At 34.3% G+C, this 21,522-nt stretch overlaps 1 protein-coding gene across 1 annotated transcript; it reads right to left on the bottom strand.

Annotated features, from left to right (window-relative positions):
• Nucleotides 1–293: 293 nt before the first annotated feature.
• Nucleotides 294–21,517, bottom strand: LOC113506386 (stromal interaction molecule homolog; the record flags this gene model as incomplete). The annotated part of the gene is given in 3 exon segments (XM_026889232.1): nt 294–413; nt 837–967; nt 21,106–21,517. Coding segments are annotated over 3 exon segments (432 nt in total), but the record flags the coding sequence as incomplete, so codon positions are not given.
• Between the last annotated feature and the right edge of the window lie 5 nt (nt 21,518–21,522).

Raw genomic sequence — 21,522 nt, 5'->3', positions numbered from 1 at the left:
AATAACTTTATTTGTGAGACTGACAAAACTATTCTCAAATTTAATTGAGATATTTGCAAGTTCATGGGAGCATGATCACAAGTGGTATTTTTTGCAAACAATAAAATTGTTGAAATATAAAGAAGATAACTAACTGTTACAAATCCATTTTTGGATGGCTGGCATGCATCGACTCCAGTTGTTCACAACTCCAGTTGTAACAACCTTTTTTTTATTCTAGCCTTACTTCAGGGACAGATTTCTACTCTTTTACTATCTTTTCTGTATACTTAATCCTCATAAGTGATACTGACCTCGGACCTCAGCCAGGCCTCCCACAGCTCCTTGACAGATATGTGCATGTCATCGTTGTGGTGGAAGGCGCGCTGCCGCTTCTCATACCCGCTGTCGTACTGCAACTCCTCTCGGAGGAACTGGAATCAATTGAGAAGAATTACAGTCATTATAAATGGTTGATGAAATGATATTAGGGTGCAAACGTGATGACCTGACGATGATGTAATCGTGGAAACCTATAATGGTGATAGGTTTAAGTAAGTACCTAATAGATAAAGGAACATGATGGGTCGACATTAAATATGAATTAATAAACGTAATTAGTGGATAAATATTAAGTAATAATAGCTCGAAAATCTAGTTGCTGTAACATGCAACTATGAATGAAATGAACCCCGGAATAAGCTACTGAACAGATTATAAGTATTATTTTAATAGATGTTAGTCTTCCACTACTTGCCAAAGGCTTTCAATTCAAAACCGCCATGTCACAATATACAGCAGCTCTCTTGAAATAATGGCCCTGCATCAGCTTAGCTACAAAGATTCTATGTACTCACATCATCACTCTCGCTAAGGTCGACGTTGCCGTTGGCGTCATCGTCAAGCTGTCTGTGCAGCTGGGTGATGGCCTCCAGACCGGCGCGGTCCTGCAGGCACGCGGGCTCATTATGGCACGCCTCGAACAGAACTGGAAATAGAGGTAGATAGTGTTAGCATTCAAGTTGGAGAATTGGTTATGGCTTAAGGGTTGAAAGAACAAAGGCGGTGTAGAATCCAAGTATCATTGAAGGTGGGAAAGGATCCATCTAGTACATGGATCAGTGTCACTAAAATAAAAGATACATAGCCTATCGTGGCTCTTGTTAGAATGGGTTACACCAAGTTGCATAAAAGTCTAGGAAGTTCCATAGAAGTTGGATCAATTTTGGACCAAAAAGTAAACCGGTCTTTGGAGATACCTTTGAACTCCTTTGAACGGCTTTGAACACCATTTTGAAAATAGGGAAGCTTAAGACTTTTCTGTAAACAAGAAAGTATAATCACTGCATTTTGCTACATTGAATTAATTCTGAGTGAAATGTTAGATGAACAATCCATTTTTTTAAAACATATGTATTGTTCATGTTTTATTTTTAAAACAATCAATTTCAATTTTACATGAACACAGGTAGTTACTGACCTCAATAAGCAGTTGAATAACAAATCTCATAACAATGTGATCTCGCGGAATTTCCTCGTTTGGTAATTGCCAAATAATCTGGCAGAGCTTCCACTTAAACGATTTTTATCTATCTCACGAATATGTCAATGTTACGGTCAATGCTTTTTATAGGAAAATACCAAAAATAAATAGACACAATGTGGACTATTTTAACCGTCCGAAAGAAACAGGTATGGACGATTAAGTATTGAGGTTTGGGGGGGGGGGCGTTAAGGAATGATGATAGACGTATTGCAGGGCGGTGTCGCTCTTTCATAATTGCAATGGTATATAGACCAAAAGCTTTAAGTTTTCGACCACCATTAAAGCAGTCTCAGAACTGCAGACGTCTTGAATTTAACCTTGACCGTAACCCAGTCTTACGTTACTCAAGGTAGCAAAAACCTTGGACAAGAAAACCAGACTTATATTGATCGATGTTAGTTCAAAATACAGCGACTCATAAGTAATTAGTTGTCAAGTCTAGTATTAAACATATTAAACATGTACTGAACTAGTAATTTTATGGATATAAGATTAAAAACGAGGGTTTGACGTATTATTCCACACATGCCCAACAACTGGAAGACAATTAACGAGGTAGGTTAAGGATAGTCCCATGTATGCACCATGAATCAACTTATAACTATACTCAAACACTTCTTTAAGAAGTACTTTGAGGAAGCGAGGCAGCACTCACTGCACATAGTTTCATCCCGCTTTAGCAATATCTAGATTCCTTTAAAGGCTTATAGTGAGATCACCATTAATTTACATCGAGCTTATTAACATCTACGACATTATACTGATAAGACAACAAAAAAACCACTGAAAATACAAGATTTAAAGGTTACCTGCTTCTATTTGATTTTTTTAATAAATTTAATAAAATTATAGCGAGCCATCGGGCGCAGACTCTAAATAATTTAATATTTCGTTAAAAGTATTTTCTGTAATAAGTATTACCTGCTCTAAAACACTAAACCCTAGCCCATGAGTCTTCATTGTGGATTAATCTGATATATTTATATGGTCAATTAATCGGGCTATAGGTCTAACTCATTAACCCGATCAATGAGACCATTGGTAGCCATTTGGACTGACAGCTGTTGTTTACGTTTGGGTCAAATCATTGATACTAGTAGTTTTTCCGTAGTTCAAGTAGAATTAACGTGATATGCAAAGAGTACATTTCGTGTTATAAAAAACTTGAATACCTTCCACATGTCAGAATTCCTCTTTTTGTTGCACGGAACTCCTAAATTATATCTAGTCTTAAATCTGTATTCTTTTTTTTTGGGAGAAAGAACCAACCACTCCTGTTTTTAGTACATAACTTGATTTCATAGGTGTTTTGTCGACAAACAAGCGTATTAGTTACAGTTATGTACTCGTATAGTCAACATAAGTGTAGATCTATAACCAGAAGCCCGAAGGTGACCGATTGTGGTACCAATTATTTCCCAATATGATCGGGCACAAGGCTAAAGAACGTTACTCATAACAATAGTCGCTAGATATTTGTACTAGACATACTATCACCTTATTAAAAAGAGTTAAGTGGAGTATTTCCAAATTGTATAAATAGAGGGGGTTCCTGCCCAGAAATGGGTTATTTGAAACCGACGAAGCTCATGATGTGATCATTAGTTATACTCTAACACATTAAAATAAAATATATTTTTTTAGATTGATTCCGCCGTGTTATATTTTAAGTGCACATTCCCGACTTCCCGACGTATTTTCAGGCGTTACGTGTACTAGTACACTGAAGTGGATTTGACGCATCGTCTAGAGTCTAGACTCATGGGTAGACTTAGGTGATAGATAACAACGAGAAGCACGAAAAGGAGCTTTATCTTCCACAACTACAAAAATATATCTTAATAAAGAGGTGGTATCAAGCCGGTAACAGGTCATAATATTGCGAGCTGTCAAATGTATATTTATAAGTAATAGATACATTAATAAGTGAAGAATAAATTTTGGAGCCTTTTTTACGAAAATTAACCCAACAGCTAGCGGAGTATAAAATTTCGCACACAGTTTATTCTAAGGAGTGAAGTATGCTATTTTTTATTGCTTTCTTCCACTTTTTTATGGTCGAATGTCGACCGCTAGTATTGGTAAATCGTTAGTAGATATTGTTACAAATCGAAAACCGTACTATATACGGTAACACATAAACGGTTTATGCGTGGGCAACAGTGATAAAACATAATTATAATCAGCCCAGTGTGAATAATTGACGCATTAACATTCATGCTCGTGCTAGATTTTAAAATTAATTTTAATACACTTACATAGTTTAAATATAAATTGGTTTAATTTAATGTTTAATTGAGTACCTAAATAAATGTTGTGTTTCATCATCATTAACGTGGATGTGTTATGAAAGATAATCCTATCCACACAAGAAAGTCAGGGCCATACAAAATATCAATGGCTTCATCGTGACGTCACTATACGAATTGGACGAAAATAAATAATTAAACTATTATTGGATTCGTTACAAAGAAAAGTTTAATTGTAAACATATCCGATAGCAAAAATACGAGATTGTAGTTTTATGTATTCTGTGTAATCAACAATTCGTCATGTCTGGGAACAGACCATTGTTAACTCAGATATCGTATCAGATCTCTGAAAAAGTATTACTGCACTCACAAATCTTTCAATGACATGGTAAGAGTCCATACTTTAATAAGTTGTGCACGGTACCTACGTTAATTTAAGACGGTAGAAAAAGAATCTCTAATGCAATGCAAATAAACAGATTTTTTGACCTTATGTCTTAATCCATTTCTGACCCGTGTCTCTCGATGAATGAAAACCCTAAGGGTAGAGGCAGTATTAAAGCATAACATTTTAATTTAAGTTCTGATAATATGATGGTCTAATTTAATTTCATGATATAGAGTGGGTTCTTGTTTTAAATATCAAAAAGATAAAAATCATTCAAGTGTACAATTCTGGATGCCGCTGCAATATTTCACTAAAAAAAAGTAAAACATACCAGCCGTGCTGACAATCCTAAAATATTATTTAATTTTATTTTTTTTATATTATATTATTAATAATTCGATTAAAATCATTATCAATATTTAAGGTTAAATAAAATATAACAAATAAAGGCTGGCTAGAATAGTGGCTGGTTATAAATCATTTTTCAACAAAAACATTAACAGAAATGTTTGCCGAATTAATAATTTACATAAACGGCGTTTAAATTATTGTTAATGTTACATTATGACTACACGTCACGTTGTAAACATAATGTTTGGAAACATTCTGAATTAAGTATTACGTATTACATTTACCCAGTTTAACAGGTTTTCATACGAATGACGATATACATAATATGAACATATTGTATAAATATATGACGATTTTTTGTGTCATACCGATCGAAAAGTAGAGGATCCATACAAAATAATATATTATAGAAGGAGGTGCAATGTATAAGAAATTACATTTTACAAGTTGTGGTACATACGACTTAGCAACAAACTGCTAAACGTGATTTACAGTGAAGCTTTAGAATAAGTGGAAATCCCCCATCACACTTTTTTTGGTATTGATTCGGAATGGTCAATACATGAATACATTTGCCTTGTATCTAATATCTATGTGCGATCACAACTGTATAGATGGTGGCAAGATCCTTACTAATATTATAAAAGGCGAAAGTTTGAATGTATGGAATTTTTGTCTCTTTACGGCTCAAACGGAGTCTGTGACCAAACTCAGTGAAACACTTAGTTACCTAGCAACCGGGATCAACAAATCCGTAGGTATGATCGCAGGGCGCAGTCAAAGCAAAAATATATCATACAATGCATAGAATCGCTCCAATTAATAAACTAAAGAATCGAGACTGTGATTGAATACACAGTAGCTTAATTACACACCACATTCCCATGATGTTGCGACGGTTTAAAGAATGACATCATTAATTGCGATGGAACAAAATAATTTAAAAAAGACTTGTGGAATGCTCCTCTGAGACAAAATCATAATTTTGAAGGTCATTGAAACTGTTAGGATAAAAGAAACAAGGACACTAGTAGAAACTAACAGCTAAACCAGAGCTGGACCTCAAGTTTAAATGAAATTTACCCCATATAAATTTGCAAAGGAGACAATGATTTATCTGCGAATTTTTTTTTTGTCATAGGTATAATATCAAAATTACATTCACGAGTAATAAAAGTGAAGCATGAAAACGGTATAATTGGCATGAGATACAATAATACCTCGCTTTGGAAGCCTCCAGACGTTTTATCAACCGATACTTTAATCTGGATGTTAATCAGTACGTGTATGAAAGTATACCCATTAAACCGATTCAGTATCGGCATATAGGTTTGATGTTCTTCAAATTAAACTATCGGAAAACTACCAGACGATAAATCGTTTCTTATCTGCAAGAGTTCTAAAAGATAGCATTGATTCCCGAGCTAATCTACTTTAAGTTCACGTAAATCCTTGTAATTCGACAACAAGAAAACAGTTTGAAGGCTCCGGTAGAAGGCATAAAATTCTTGTCACGAAAAAATTGCGAATACCAGGAAAATAACAAAAGAACATTGACGAACCAAGAACTGACCCGACACGTGGCTGTTGAATGATGATCACCATTTTGATAACAATATACAAAGGCAACAATGGTAGAAAATGATTATGTTCATACTTATGAATAATCTTATGATAGTGCATTTGGTTAATAGATATGAAATAAAAAGTTCAATAGTCCAGTTTTTTCTTACTTGCAAGATTACGATGAGTACCTATTAACGCATTATCTTCAGTAATATTCATATACTCGAAAAATGAAGTTAATTGTGCTTATAATTTCAGGATGGAAGCCTGATTCATAGTTTTCATTGTACAGTATCTTCAGCGAATACACTTTCTAGATTAGAATTGATAAGAAATATGAATATTACTTGAGATTGTCCCAAGGTATTTCCTCCGCTTCCTGTAGCATCTGATAAATATAACATGCTACATGGAGACAGAGCCTATCTTCTACACTAGCCATTAAGAAACACAATAAGCCCCTACGTCTTACATTTTTTACGATTCAATAAAAAAGTTTCCCAAACTCATTGGCAACAATGGGATAATGATGTCACAAATACTACTTTTTACCATAAAACAGTCAAAGCCTCGAACAAAACAATCAATTCCATCCATGTCCAACAAAGCATCACATCTAGCCATTTAACTCCCCTTTTATTAAGATCAATTGGTGTTGTGACGCAAACCATTTGTACGCACAAACACTCAATTGTAATGTAAGCAAGGGATTTAAAATTCTGTCACGGTTACTTGCTCATGTTAGTAAACAGATGCGTCTAGAAATGTTGTTATGAAAGGCAAATTATTTAAAGTACTTGAATAATTAGATCCGTGCTGAGTAACGGAACTTAAGTAAAACAGTAACAAAGTTAGGTTTGAATTAATTGAATCACAACGTGAACTGTATACAAGCGATTATAATTAAAGAATCGGTTGGTAGGGATTGGCTTAACAACAAGGATTGCTTGGAGGATAATATAAACTAATTGATTGATTGATTTTAACTTGCTATTGCTACGAACTCCGTACGCTCCTTACACAATAAAAACACAATTCTGTATGTTAGAACCGTTTCTGAACGCTCGTAAAAAACTCGTACAACAGTAGGCAGAGCTAAATGCTCGGTCATACACTAAAATAATCAGTTCTGTTTAAACTGTAAGTATTGATGAGTCACATGTGTGGACAGAAACAAGCTAAATAAATTAATAGTCGTGTTCGATAGCAACGCATAGCAATAGCTGTCTTTCTCATTGCCAAATGGAATGTAGATACAAATGATGACTGCACGGATAGCCGAGTGGTTGAGGTCACCATTTTTTTTTTACCGGCGTGAAACGCTAATGTCTTCAACCCACGTCGAGGGCACGGCGGGGGGATATGTCGGACCTCCACCGACTAAAAACACCCCGGGCCCCTTCTACTGCTTTAGCCAGAGTCACGGGATCGCTCGCGCATACTCTGCGCGACTCTGTGAGGTTGAGGTCACCATGCTGTACGAATTGGGCGCGACATGTCACGAGTTCGATCTCCGTGTAGGAACAGCGTACAATGAATGAAGATTTTAAACAGTAATTTCTAGAAGGTTTATTGGCGCCGGCAAATATTTCGTAATACACATGGTGAAAAGGTCGTTGGAAGCCGTATGACAGTATAAATCCATGTAAGGCAAGATAAACCAACTGTATAAAGTGTGACTGCATGCAGGTAGGTACTACTCATGTATTATTACGACACACCCGTCATAAGAATCTAGGTTGCATCTGTTGCAAATAGGGTTGCTAAGATGTATGTTTGTGTTTTTGGTATTAGTAGGTAATTCAAGTTACGTCAATTATACTTGAATGTTGGAGACGAAGAAAGTTCAGTGAAGTTGGTATCCTTTTGGAAATGAGGATACCACTATTACTAGGAATAAAATCGCTATAAACTGGGTTTAATGGTCATACTACAGATGACTATAGAACGTCACCATGCCCTTTCCACGGCGGAAACGTAATGAAAGTGGCAGCAAGTGTCAAAATTACTCCCTTTCCATATGAATTGATTAATTACAAACAAAGTGTATATATATATATATATACCGGTCAAACAAGCCAACTTTGCCAATCAAGGTGTCTTTGCCCCAAAAGCAATTTATAAGCAAATCCTCTAATATAAGAACAAATATATATGATATATTACACAAATATAAATGATAGTAACATTAAAAGAAAGAGCATGATTAATTATTATGAAATATTGTCAGCATATTAATAAATGCTTAATCATACATTCATTTTCATGAACATACGTGTAAAATAGGTACCTGGTATAGTATACAGCAATACTATCCGTTATCTATACAAATATAGAATGAAATTAACCTTCACAACATAAATCTATTTACGTTTCAATACGAGCAATATAAAACTAGCCACTTACATATTATATTATGATCAGAAGTCTATTTCACATCTTGTTTATTATTATTGGAAAGGTTTATGTAACGTTTTGATTTGATTATCGCTGATTTATTAACGGTCGATGGAAGATCATTACTTTGATAGCCGTAATATGCTTCTAATAAACTTTTATGTTGAGATCAAGATGATTTATAATTCATTTTTTGTAGGACGGCAGTTGCGGATTTCTCTTGGCAACTTAATTTTATTACAAACTAAGAAGTTGTAATTACAAACTATTTAATAAACAACTCCTGCGCAAAGTTTTATCTTTTTGCGGTGAAGGATACCTTCTGGTTTTAATCCAAATTGAAAGAACATGGATGAATTTTACAGTACAGTCAGTAAAAGTCTGTCAATTCATTCCGCTCAACCCAAAGCGGGCGGAGTCATTTGAAGATTTCCCATCCAAGAAAAACAGAGGTGGTGATAGACTTGTTGATTTAAGATGTGGTAGTACTCCGATATAGTAAGTCTTTATCGTCATTTCAGAGCTCATTAAAACAAGATTTTTAAAGCAATTCATGAGTCACTTGTTCCATGACAATTGCATATTAACTTTTAATCTAACCACTAGTACTTATATGTAGTACGCTGAGTACTTAAGCACAACTATTAAAGGCAGCCATTGTTTAATATTATCACGCTTAAAATTACAGGGTGGGCTGAATTAGTGATCAAAATATTTTTATACAATATAATTATTTCAGTAGACGTTAGTAACTTTGCGGAATCAGATCGAGAGATGAAAAACGGAAGATGATAAACATTACTTTTCGAGTTTGAAATTTGATGTTACCAAACCAGACATTAATCAGAAGACGAGTATTTATTTTAATACTCACGACTCACGAGGTATTGCACAGTCAAAATTAAGAAAATATTTGCACATCATATTATGTAAATTGACATGGAAAGAATGCAAATTATTTACTCTAATATTAAACTCACATGACAAAAGTTTGTAATAGAATTAAGAACAATCATATCAAATATCACTAAGCCTTCTCTAGACAAAAATGTAGACATGAATTCTGTTACTAATATATCATTCTTGTTTGAGTATGTCTGACATGTTTTACAAACAAACAAACTTGTGTATGTGAGAGAATATGTTGCATTCTGCGTCTGTCAGTTTTATAGTTTAGCTGAACGAGTCCAGAAATATTTGTGTTCGGGTGTCAAACATTGCGGCTATGGTGTTTGGCTAGCTGTGATTTAAAATACAGTTTCGTGAGCATTTAGAATAACGATCATTTTCAAGGTTTCTTTTTCTATAGCTACATATAATTGAATGCTCATAAATTTATGTTTTATCGTGGGATATGTGATTTATCTAGATAATACAGAAGAAAAACTAGTTGCATTTAATTTCCGAAGGAAAAAGGTTAATGAAACCAAAGAATGTACAGATCATCAACAAAAATAATGTTTTATTAGTCACAATGGAATATTACTGGACTATTTAGAACGTAGTAACAGATGCAACGAGATTTAATACTAGTTTCCACAAGACAAATATATCATTCATATCAACAATGAATTCATATCACTTGGCTCCGATTCTAGACTGCAAATGAAATAAACAACGTATTTCTGTCAAAATTGAGTTCAATAAACTTATTTGGGCTGGAGAATCGTGCTTATTTATAGAATTATCCGATCCAGACAGTATCGGGCTTTATTTCGGAAATTTGGATAGGTAATTAATGTAAAATTATATTTTTGTTACAGCCCTTTTATAAGAAGAATTTTTTTTTATCACAATCACTCGAATAGGCCCGTGAAGGGGTTAAAAGCCTTACCCAATTCACGCACTTAAAGAAACAATGAGACCTGTGATTGCATTACAAACATCTACCTAGTATAAATACGATATTGCCCTACAGTCAAAAAATATATTACCTATTTAGTACAACAAAAACTCTAATAAAGACCAACACCTGTTGAAATACGTGACGATATCTATATGTTCATTTCGTATGTGCGTACGTAAAACTATTCACGATTATTATGAAGTACAGATGAACAATCTGAGTCACATAGCATACTATATCACGATTCGACTTGTATATGTTTCGCTACTGTTATTTTGTGTACGTTTTCAAACACAATTAGTCAAGTGTAGTCTTATTTGTTGGTATGGACATACTTTTTTAAAGATATTATGTAATGGTACTTGCTGATGTACTAAGTATCTTTTGTCATTTTTTGAAAAATATAAATCGTTAAGTTTCTTTGTGGTTACGTTTTAAGTGAGCAAAAACTGCCTTTGAAATATTCTATTTAAAAAATAACGTCAGAAGGAAGAAAACCTTGCTAATACTTATTGACACGGATTCATATTTTAGTTCCTAAAAGACACTTGTTTATTGGTATTATTGGGGTTAGTACCTAATCTGAAAACCTGGAAACCACTTCAGCCTATGGGGGTCTATTGCCAAACAATGGCCTACCCAAGGTTGCGCCGACAAGACGAAGCGAGCTATTACAATTTTAGGACCTTCGGGAGATCTAATTGTTTTACAATGTCTGAGTCAAATCCCCAAAACAAAACACTACCAATTAACAGTTACCAACAAGCCTTTAATTTCAACTGCCAAGCTATTAGGACTACTATTAACAAGTTGCGAGCAACCAGCAATCAGGTTGCGAAACCAATTACGGCTAATTATGTTAAACAATGTAACCCTATCTAGTAATCTGTTGCTTTATTAACGCAGAGCATAATAAACTGAATGTCACAGTAATAGCAATAAAGTTTTATAAAATGCAAGCGTTATAAAGTCAATAAACTCTGACTATAGTGGCAAGGATGCGTCAGCTCGTAGTCAGAATCCGGAACTAATCGCGCGTCAGAGAAAAATAGATGCTTGTAATAAATGTTATCTTTGTAAATATGATGACACAAAATGATACAAAAAAAAAGATATGAGGGATAGACAAGCTACATCGCATCAGAATAGAAATATTCAGGTATGGAAACGACATTTCTTTTTTTATAAATAACGTGACTTTGACATAGCCTCGTTTTAGTACATCTGAGCGGTTCAAAAGCGTAACTGCTAAGAGAAATGTAGATAACTTGTCTACAAGCCAACGACAATTATTGTGGCAAGGCACGGCTTTGTAACAGCTAGCTCATATTGACCTTTACAAGTACGTTACGTCAAAACTATGCGATAGGCACGATAGGCGTGGCTATTGAAGGAAGTCATCGAATAGGTCAGGGTCAAAAAACTCATAAAGTACCTGATACTTCCCACTTTGACGTTTCGATAAACGCGAAACAATATTGTTGATAATGGAAAAGAGGATGACTTAGAAATTGTATGATGCTGAGCCTTTTTAAGTTTGGCGAAGGGAATCCTAATGGACGCTACTCCACCACATGCTATCATTTAGAGTAATAGAACAGCTGTGGAAGTAAGACAGCGCACTATACGACGTAGAAAGGGGCCTCTTTTCCACAAAGCATTAATCTTATTTTAAAAGGCGGCGGAAATGTTATTTCCCGAGAATTTATTTCCTTTTTATTTTATTATTTACAAGTATTCGTGTACTATAAAGAAGCAAAGAAATAAGTTTGGTAAAGAAAAATCTTAACCAACAAAAACTGAAAAAAGAAAACATTTTATAAGTGGAAAAGAGACTCCTTGCCGTGTATTTACCTGTTGGGTTATATTAGAATACCTATCTCTCGTAATCAAACTTATATATAGGCAAACGAGGAAAAAAATCCAATACTTGGTATTACGTGTAGATAACTCCGTACTACAAACATCTGACTGTCAATTGTTAAGTGCTATCAGATTGAAAAGCCATTACAATAGTATGTACAAAGTAAACCGAGAAATCAACATATTTTTTAAATATTTACTACAGATTCCTTGTTTATTGATAAGAGGAAATACATAGCTGCTTTGCAATGACGTTGGGTTGGTAACCTTCAAAGTTTCCACTCGAGGTCAAAGAAATCCATGAATCAAAAGAATAGAGAATACGTAACTCAAAACTTTATTTTAAGACTTATCTAAAAATGAATCGCCTAAAGAATTTCGAAAAACAAACATTTAAAATGTACAGCCAAATTAAAAATCGTCTCTTTATATTAAGCCACTTAAATGATGACTAATTTATCGATACTCGTACAAGCATCTCATCACACTCGTATAAAAGCATGGAAAACCCTTTATAAAACAGATAACGACACGATTTAAAAGCACGTAGATATCTCAGCAAGTCAGGTGTTCGGTTAGAAACAAATCAGGCATTTTTGTAACAAAAAACTAGCGTTTGACAATCACTAACGAGTTAGGTAAATTGAGAGGCCCGAAGTAGCATGTATTCGTGGCGGTTCTAAGAAAATTACATTGTTAAAGGAAAAACCGACTGAGATTGGCTTATTAACTTCGAGATTTTTGGTCCGATAGTATAAAATCTTTTGTTTGTATATTAACTTTAGTATTAATATATTTTACGGGTACAATATCGAGAACTGATGACAGTCTATGAAAAGCCCAAAAAACCATTCATCATCATCAAGCACAGCCCTTATCTTCCCAATGGAAGACATTGTCATTTTTGTGCCAGAAAACCATTAGAACAATTTAATTGAAAATCTATAAACACAATTACTGTCCGGGAAAAAAGGCATGTTGATCCAATCATCAAACATAGCTAAGAATATTCCGAAAACCTTTTAGCAAAACTAAAAACAAAATCATAGTTGCTTCATGGGTTCCAGAGCTACGCTGCCACAGATAGATACTCATAGACACTTTAATCTTATACACAACACCCTGTCATATTTTCGCCGGGGGCTTAAAAATGAGTGAGATTTTAATGTTTTCTTTTTTAATAATTTATTGACCATTTACCGGCTAAGGCCCACATAACGAAAAGAGAATACAGTTGAATCTATTGACCATTTACCGACTAAGGCCCACACAACGAAAAATAAACAAGTTACTAAACAAATATGAAGTTGTTTCTGTAAACATTTAGTTCGAATAATGGTAGGATAAAAACTGGCCTTGAATTAACGCATTATCGTCGCCTAGTTACCGTTTAAAGACGGCTTTGTTTAGATTTCATAATTGCTTACTTTTTTCTTTCTAGCTACTGATTATTGGTATTTACTAAAATAGAACAACTATTATAATCAACTGGTCTTATTGATCGATCGCTGAAAGGTAGCGCATTTAGTGCTCTTGATCAGGAATAAATATGAAGAGGTATAGTTAGCATAGTTTTTTGATCGCTTGCAGCTTCTTAATGCTGTAGAGGTGTAATAGGGATAGGGCAGTACAAGATGTAGAGTGGCGTCTCACTTCCATACCTTTTTTTGTAAGGCTGAGGAACCCTCGTGGACACCCGCTTCCTCAGGCGAGGGGACGGATAGTGCCTACTCTTACTGACTAAACCAGAGCCGCCGTGCTACGTCATAAGCGCTTTTATGTCAGTGTATGGCAATGCGTAGCAATCTTACATTCGGTTTTATAAACCTAATTCACAGAACTTTTATTTATAGAACATGCAAGAATAGACTAAAACGTATTTAATCAGCTTAAAAAACATAATAATAGATAAACAACATTAAAACAGCACACAATTATGAATAAAACAAACAAATAAGTAAAGGATAACAAATGCAAATGTATACAGACGGCACTGATATGCATACTTATTAATACTTGTTTGCATAAAACTGGAAGGAAGTGTACATAATAAAATTATTATCGTACATTACACCGGCTGCTACTGAAAACTGGGTATCATTGCAGATAAAAAGATTTATTTCAAACAAAAGATTAGTCACCTAATTTTTATAGCTCAAGTAGAAATTAGGGATGATGACAATTTTTTTTGCAGTGTCCATCTTGTAGTTTTTTGTATAATAATGAATACGTATTTACGTATAATGTACCCGCAAACATAAATTGACCAAATTACAGTGAATGAAACTTACGCGTGACGTCACGATTGAGTATAAATTTTTGTTTTGGTAACAAAAATTAAAACTTTTTCTAAGTTTTCATAAGGGCAAACCCAGAATTTAGATTTTTCTGTCTACCGAAACCCTAGCCAACATAAATCGTAAAACTAATTTCTTTCGCTTCATGCACCGAAACATACAAAGAAGATTTGTTGGCAGTTGACACTAATTCAATAAGGAAACATTCACGAGTAACATCACAAATAATTTCTCGTTAGCGCGAATATAAAAAAATGAAATCACGGGAAGTCCACTCGTGACCATGACACTGCAAAGACGATGCAACATCACAAACTAAACCGAGATAGAATCCATTTAAAAATAGTGTTATTCAATAATAATACAGTAGTTAGTACTTACTTATAGCTACGCAGTACACAGTTGCTTCAGATATAGCTATAATATAAATCAAACGATCGGTCATCTCGTGCTCCCCGTGCCAACAGACATTTACGTTTATGGCATACCACACTAAGTCTCTGAGCGTTATTAATTTTCGTTTCTACTTCCTAATTAGAGTCACTTGTTTAATAACGGCTCATATCTATTTAGTGCTGTGATAGGTGTTTATTTTTGTCGACTCTAGACCTTCGTTTCATCCTGTCATGCGAGTGTGGTGACAGATCGGTAGTCCCGGTGTTGAGAAGGTCAGGCAGGTATTTTTTTGTAATGAAATTGTATTTTTTTTTTACTGTCTAACTAGAGCATTCATAAATGTCACTCAGTTGAAAAGTCTTTATAAAATGGAACGTGCACAACGTTTTTTTTTTAATTATAATACACATATTGTAAAAGGAACATCAGTAAAAGTAATCAAACAAAAATTTTGCTTTTTCTAAGATTTGAATAGAATAATCATTAGGGCTATATTTTAAATGCCCTATAAGTAGGTAGGTACATAAACCTCAGTAGCATCTAGAACATATGCCGCTGACCACAAACTTCCGCGGTGATTGCCCTTAATCAAATACTCGTAAATAGATGGTGTGGAATAATTCGTCTCACACCTACTGGCCTACTTTAAATACGTTTTTGATGTGATGTTAATTAGAAATTTCATTATAAATAGTATTTGAATTATATGAAACAGATAGCGGAAACTTTTGATTGGATTTTGTTTTATCCGACTGCGTCAGGAGAGAAATGTTTTGTTTATATTTCACTGCAGGGCACAGGCCTTTTTACCTTTGTTCCACCTATTTCGGTCCAGGGCTGTGCATATGTTGTACTACAATAAAAATTACACCATTCCGCCAAGACTTGTTTCAGCTTAGCAAGTATAAATGACAATACTATGATAATAGATTCCTCAAGCATGAGAGGCTCTTTATTTACTTAAAAAATAACACGAATCATAAAGTATCATAATGAACTATCGCATCATTCGCATTTGCCCCTCAAGCCAAGTTATAATTCGACAACTGTTAACAAAAGAAGATTTGTTTTGTTACGAAACAAAATATAAATTTCATTTCCATATCAGCAATTTCCATTGACGATAACGTTTGAAGATGTGCTATTTGGCTATACGGGCCGGTACGTGCGAATCACATTTCGTGCGTCAGGTACACACGTATCGATGCCACGTCGACGCCGTCTTACGATCTAAAATAAGACGAAAACAGTCGGACACAGACCGTTCGCTTGTCTACCCATTGATATCGCGTTTTGATGAGTCATGTAACGTCTACTAATACCGTCTGGTTTCACGCAACTAGTTTCGGATGTCAGCGGTTGATGTGAAGTCTCATAGGAAAAATATTTTCATTAAAAGCAAGTTGGCGATACGCAAAATAAAGTCACCGTGTCTCTTTTTCCGTAACAACTGTTAGTACATTTTATTTTTTTCCTTTACTTAAATCTAAATATTACTTATCTTAATTAATCTATACAAATTACCTTTTGAATATATACAAAAAAAAATATAAAATATAGTGTCCAACCGGCAACGGGAACAGAGCCCAAGCTGCCGATGGTTAGGGCTCCAGAGAGAGATACCTCCTCACGATACGTGGTTCCAAGACAGTCAATTGTTTTCCCCGAGATGCACCGATATTCGTGTCATTGTAAATCTTGGCATACCGGATGCTAATGGGCACGTCTCGCGAGCTACTCCCAAAAAAATATCATATATCTATAGTATAAAGATCATAGTAAGTTCGCTAAAGATTTATGTACCTAGACATAAAAATATTTACAGATAGAGTGGTAGCATAAACGTTTTACGGCATTTTTATCGTCGTTGGTGTGAAGTTGTTGATAAATAATTTTTTGATGGACGTTTAACTTTGTACGATTATTTTATACTACTTGCTTACGTATTATTGCTCATTAATAGTGCGTGAGATGAAACTAATGAAATACTTATTTACAAAATGTCTATTTGTCGCTACTGAGTGTTGTAACTGAGACAGGGTGAAACTTATCTAACAATGAGTGATATTATTTCAGTGTTTATTGTAAACTAGTTGTTGCCCGCGACTCCGTCTGCGTAGACTTCTGTTTACAGCGTTCGGTGGTCCCCGTTTCCATGGAAATCATCCCCTTAGTGATCTTATAGCTTTTACACACCTTTTCAATTTTCCCTCGGGAACTATTTCAAAAATAGGGATGAAAGGTAGCCTATGATCTTTTCCATGTCAATGGCTATATGCATGCCAAATTTCATCCAAATCCGTTCAGCCGTTTTTGCGTGATTGAGTAACAAACATTCAAACATCCACACTTTCACATTTATAATATTAGTAAGGATATCTATGACATCGTTTCAGTAAATGGTCTAGGTATGTACCTATATACATACGTTCTGTTTTTATGTACCAAGGGTATTCTCAGGTTACACAGATTATATTCTTAAGGACAGCTGTCTGGCTAATAGGATCAAGGGAATAGGGATCAAGACCTGCTACAGATAAGCTGATTATCGTCAATCCAAACATTGTCAGGGAAAAGATTCAAGACCGTAACTGTCTTTCAGTACAAACTATATACACTGTACTTGTACATTTTAATACAACTAGACAATAAAGATATTAACTATCAAGCATATGTGTTTCTACCTTCAAGGTAATGAACGTAATAAGATTTCATTACCATTTAATATTGTAAAGGAACTAGCACAGTTTAGTACTTAAAATGGAGCCTTGTACTATGAGATTTTAAAATGAGATAGTTGCAATAGTGTAAGGGGGACAGACAAGTCGGTGCTCTGTATTAAGCGTAGTGCCATCTCGCTTCTTCGACGGTACCAGTTTAGTCAAGAGCCCATAGTGCAGTGATCAAGACTCGACCATGAATCTTCACATGTTTCAACCGCAACTATTAAGTATTATCATGTAAATTTTATAAGGATAATAAAAGAAAAGGACTAATTAGCTTATAATAATAAACATAATTGGCTGGTCTCGGCGTTTGGATGGATTCATCATACCGTGAGGAACGTGAGAAAATGAAACCAATTAAATACAAAACGTTTTTCATTTTGTTGTTAATTTTGAAGCTGTCGGTATGTAGTAGAAGGTAGGTAGGTAGTCTGCACGGATAGCCGAGTGGTTGAGGTCACCAAAACCTCGGTGTGCAACGTATCGCATGTTCGATCTCCGCGTAGGTCAAGCGTTTGAGTGATCCACGATTGCTTGTCCTGAGTCTGGGTGTCTTGGTGCATAATTGCATATGTCTTGAATGTTTTAAAATCCTTGCGATATAAGGATTAATTCCTTAGTGTGGAATACGTTTATAAACAAGTACGGTAAAGAGGATTGTAGTTGCAATAAAAAAAATACGTGTCGAAAAAAAACTAGGGCGAATTCGAGGTGGATTGGAAAAATGAAAAGATTTGGGCCAACGTAGTAGGACTCTATCGACTGGGAAAAATCATAACAAGGACTATATTATAGGACTTAACACTTATCTATAGTTCATGTAGATCAACAAATATACTTGTAGATACTTGAACAAACAATCTGATAAGTTATTCTAGATGTTTACCGGTAAAAGGCAAATGAGAACAGAATTATTAGCGAATGAAACCATCTGATAAAATAGCCGCATTACCGAGCGATAAGGAAAAAAAAGTGACGGTCAATTTCTCTAGTAATTTCTAGAAATGGTTATCAAATGTTCCATATTTATGACTGCATTTAGGTATAACGTGATTTCAATACTTATTTACCAATTCGATGATTGGACTTAAGTTAAAATACACGAATTAATAAGATTTATTGAATTACGATAACTGGTAATGCCGGTAATCAAAACATTCAGGATATTTTTATTTGAAAAAAAAAACACTCACGCACTAAGGAATTTAATCCTTGTGTCGCGGCGGGTTTCACAAACATACAATTCACATGCACAAGGACACCCAGTTGATTTATTATTGAGCATAAATAAACTACCAAATCTCACCACAAAGAACAGTTTGCATCTTTCAGTTGCAACCGGAACAAAATCAATGACAATATATTTAAAAGCAAAACATACTACACTACAAAAAAACAAATGAGAATCAAACATAATCTTATATAAAGCATGGGTTCGGTACTTAATAACAGATAAATTCCACGGCTTTATCAGAAAATCATAGACTTTCAAAACAAGGTATTATGTAACAACTAAAATAGGATACAAATATTGTATCACATTGCAAACAATTGCAAGCTTAAATATTATGTATGTGAATGTTTGAAATTGTGCCAAATTGTATTTCTACAACAGTAAGAGCTATTGCTCCTGCAATATCATTTAAAACTATACTGGAGTTAATTAATAGGTTGAGTGTCTACATTTCTGTTAAATAGACTGAGATAAGTATCTCAGTCTATTTAACAGAACCAAAACGGAACCAGAAGAATTTAGAACCTATGTAAAAACCAAAACTCTAGCATGGCTTAACGAAGGTGGAGGTTCTCAATACATCCATATTCTTATTTTTCTATGTTTTTTATCTCAGAAATTTAGATTAGATGTACTAATTTTGTTTTAATTAATGTGAAGTAACTGTCTCTTGGACTCATAAAATTTCATCAAGTTTAGTTCAGTAGTTCATATTTGAAGTTGATTGTCAAAAAAAATTGTTGTTAAAAATATTATTCGGTTTTTGAGTAACACAGTTTACAGTCATGCTCTGAATCATTCACATTCCTCCTGGTTGTGTGAAGAAAAGGGTTTTTGAAATAGTGACATTTGAGGTGTTCAAAACCCATTTAGCACAAAACTCATATAAGTCTCTAATTTCTATATTATCAAAAACACAATATTTTTAAGTACCATTGCATCAACAAAGTTATACGTGTATTCATTGACAGTATTAAATTAATGTAAGCATGTTTAAAAAACAAACAACTGTAACAAGAAGTTGTTTGTATTAAAGATAAATATTAACAGATCAGCCGATTACTACTGCAATCTGATGCTTGAATACTTATATTATGCCACATGGACATCATGCTTAATTCGTTGACTAAATTTATAGTTGAAAAAAAGGGTCAAGAGGGCGTCAACACTTGACTCTTTGTGTGGGGGTTGCATACAAAAAGGCTAGAAAAAAAAAATCACAAATCTGTTGATCGGTAACAAAATTAAGACTGTAACTAACATTTTTCAACCTCAATCTTTACTTTTTGTATTAGTTACAGCAGCAACAGAAAATCCTTATAATATGTGAAAATTGAACTATCATGAGATACAGCCTAGTGTCAAAAAGGCAGAAGAGTTTCAGTAAAAGGGTTCCACTTGTACCCTTTTGGTATTTTACCCTAAATATTACTACACATCTAAACATATCAATTAATATTAAGAAGTAGTATTTAGAACCAAGCAGAAAATTATCTTCTAACTACACATAAATTAAGAGTATAAGTAATAATTCATTAAACATGTGTTCATATACAAATTATACTACCACCATAACTAACTACTGTAAGACAAGTGTGTTCATAAAACCCATGAGTGTTCTGTGAAAAACATCTGTTCGGCTATGCAGATGAAAAAAGACCTTATTACAATGGTGTATAAAGCTTGTTTTGGGAAATATTTGAGGGTTTAGTACACTTTGTAAAGTAAACAGAAAAGACAAGCAGTCTAAATTAATTAATTTATGATTTCAGGCTGTTTGTAATGTTACTTGTGTGACTAAATAGCTGAGACACTGATTTAGAGAAATAAAAAAAAAAACATGAATTATATTTTTGATCAAAATTACTTATAAGTTGTAGTGAAAATTAGAATAGGCTGGTATTTTTTTCCAATATAAAGGTCTTAAAAATATTATATTCCTCCAAAAAGTACCCACATAAAGGAGCACTTTTTCAAATAATGTTATTTAAAAATGTAGGAATTTAATTTCAAACAGAAAATTGTTTAAATAAACAGTAATCGAAAAAAACATTCTGAATTTCCTAATACGGAATATAAAATAGTGCCGCGAACTTTTATAGATACAAATTCCGATGTTTTGTATCTACAAACGTACAAAAATGAATAATTGGCATGTATTCTTGTAATTACGAATTGTTTCAGATATGACTCGAGTGAAGGACGTCAACAGGTGTCATGAGAAGTCAGAAAAAACTATCGTATTCAGGGTCATGAGAACTTACTTTGCTCATTGGACGCTGTGATAGCGGAATCGCTCATAAACGACCCGCTCCTCACCACCGGACCCCACTGCTGCCTTCTCCCACTATCTCTAGACTCTCTAGTTTCTGTCCTCTCCACATCTTCCGCTTTACACAGATGAAAAGCAAATACGCACCAATAAAACACTAAACCGATACGCATCGTGATCTCACAATGACACTAATGCATTAACCGCACATAAAAATACAAAACCACTTCAGTAACACCGCACTCTATACACATTCTAAAATACTAAGCGGACAAAATGGATTATTGTATATAAGGCCACATCACAGGTTCAATGAAAAAACATAAAAGCTACGATTTTTATCACAGAAAGAAAAACTAGCGAGGTCGAAAAACTTTGACAGTTCGTTTTGACTGGTGGCAACACTTGT

This window comes from Trichoplusia ni (assembly GCF_003590095.1).
Source record: "Trichoplusia ni isolate ovarian cell line Hi5 chromosome 13 unlocalized genomic scaffold, tn1 tig00001903_group12, whole genome shotgun sequence".
Taxonomy (NCBI): Eukaryota; Metazoa; Arthropoda; class Insecta; order Lepidoptera; family Noctuidae; genus Trichoplusia; species Trichoplusia ni.
Note: the sequence above shows the minus strand (reverse complement) of the source record. Positions and strands in the feature narration are given on the sequence as shown.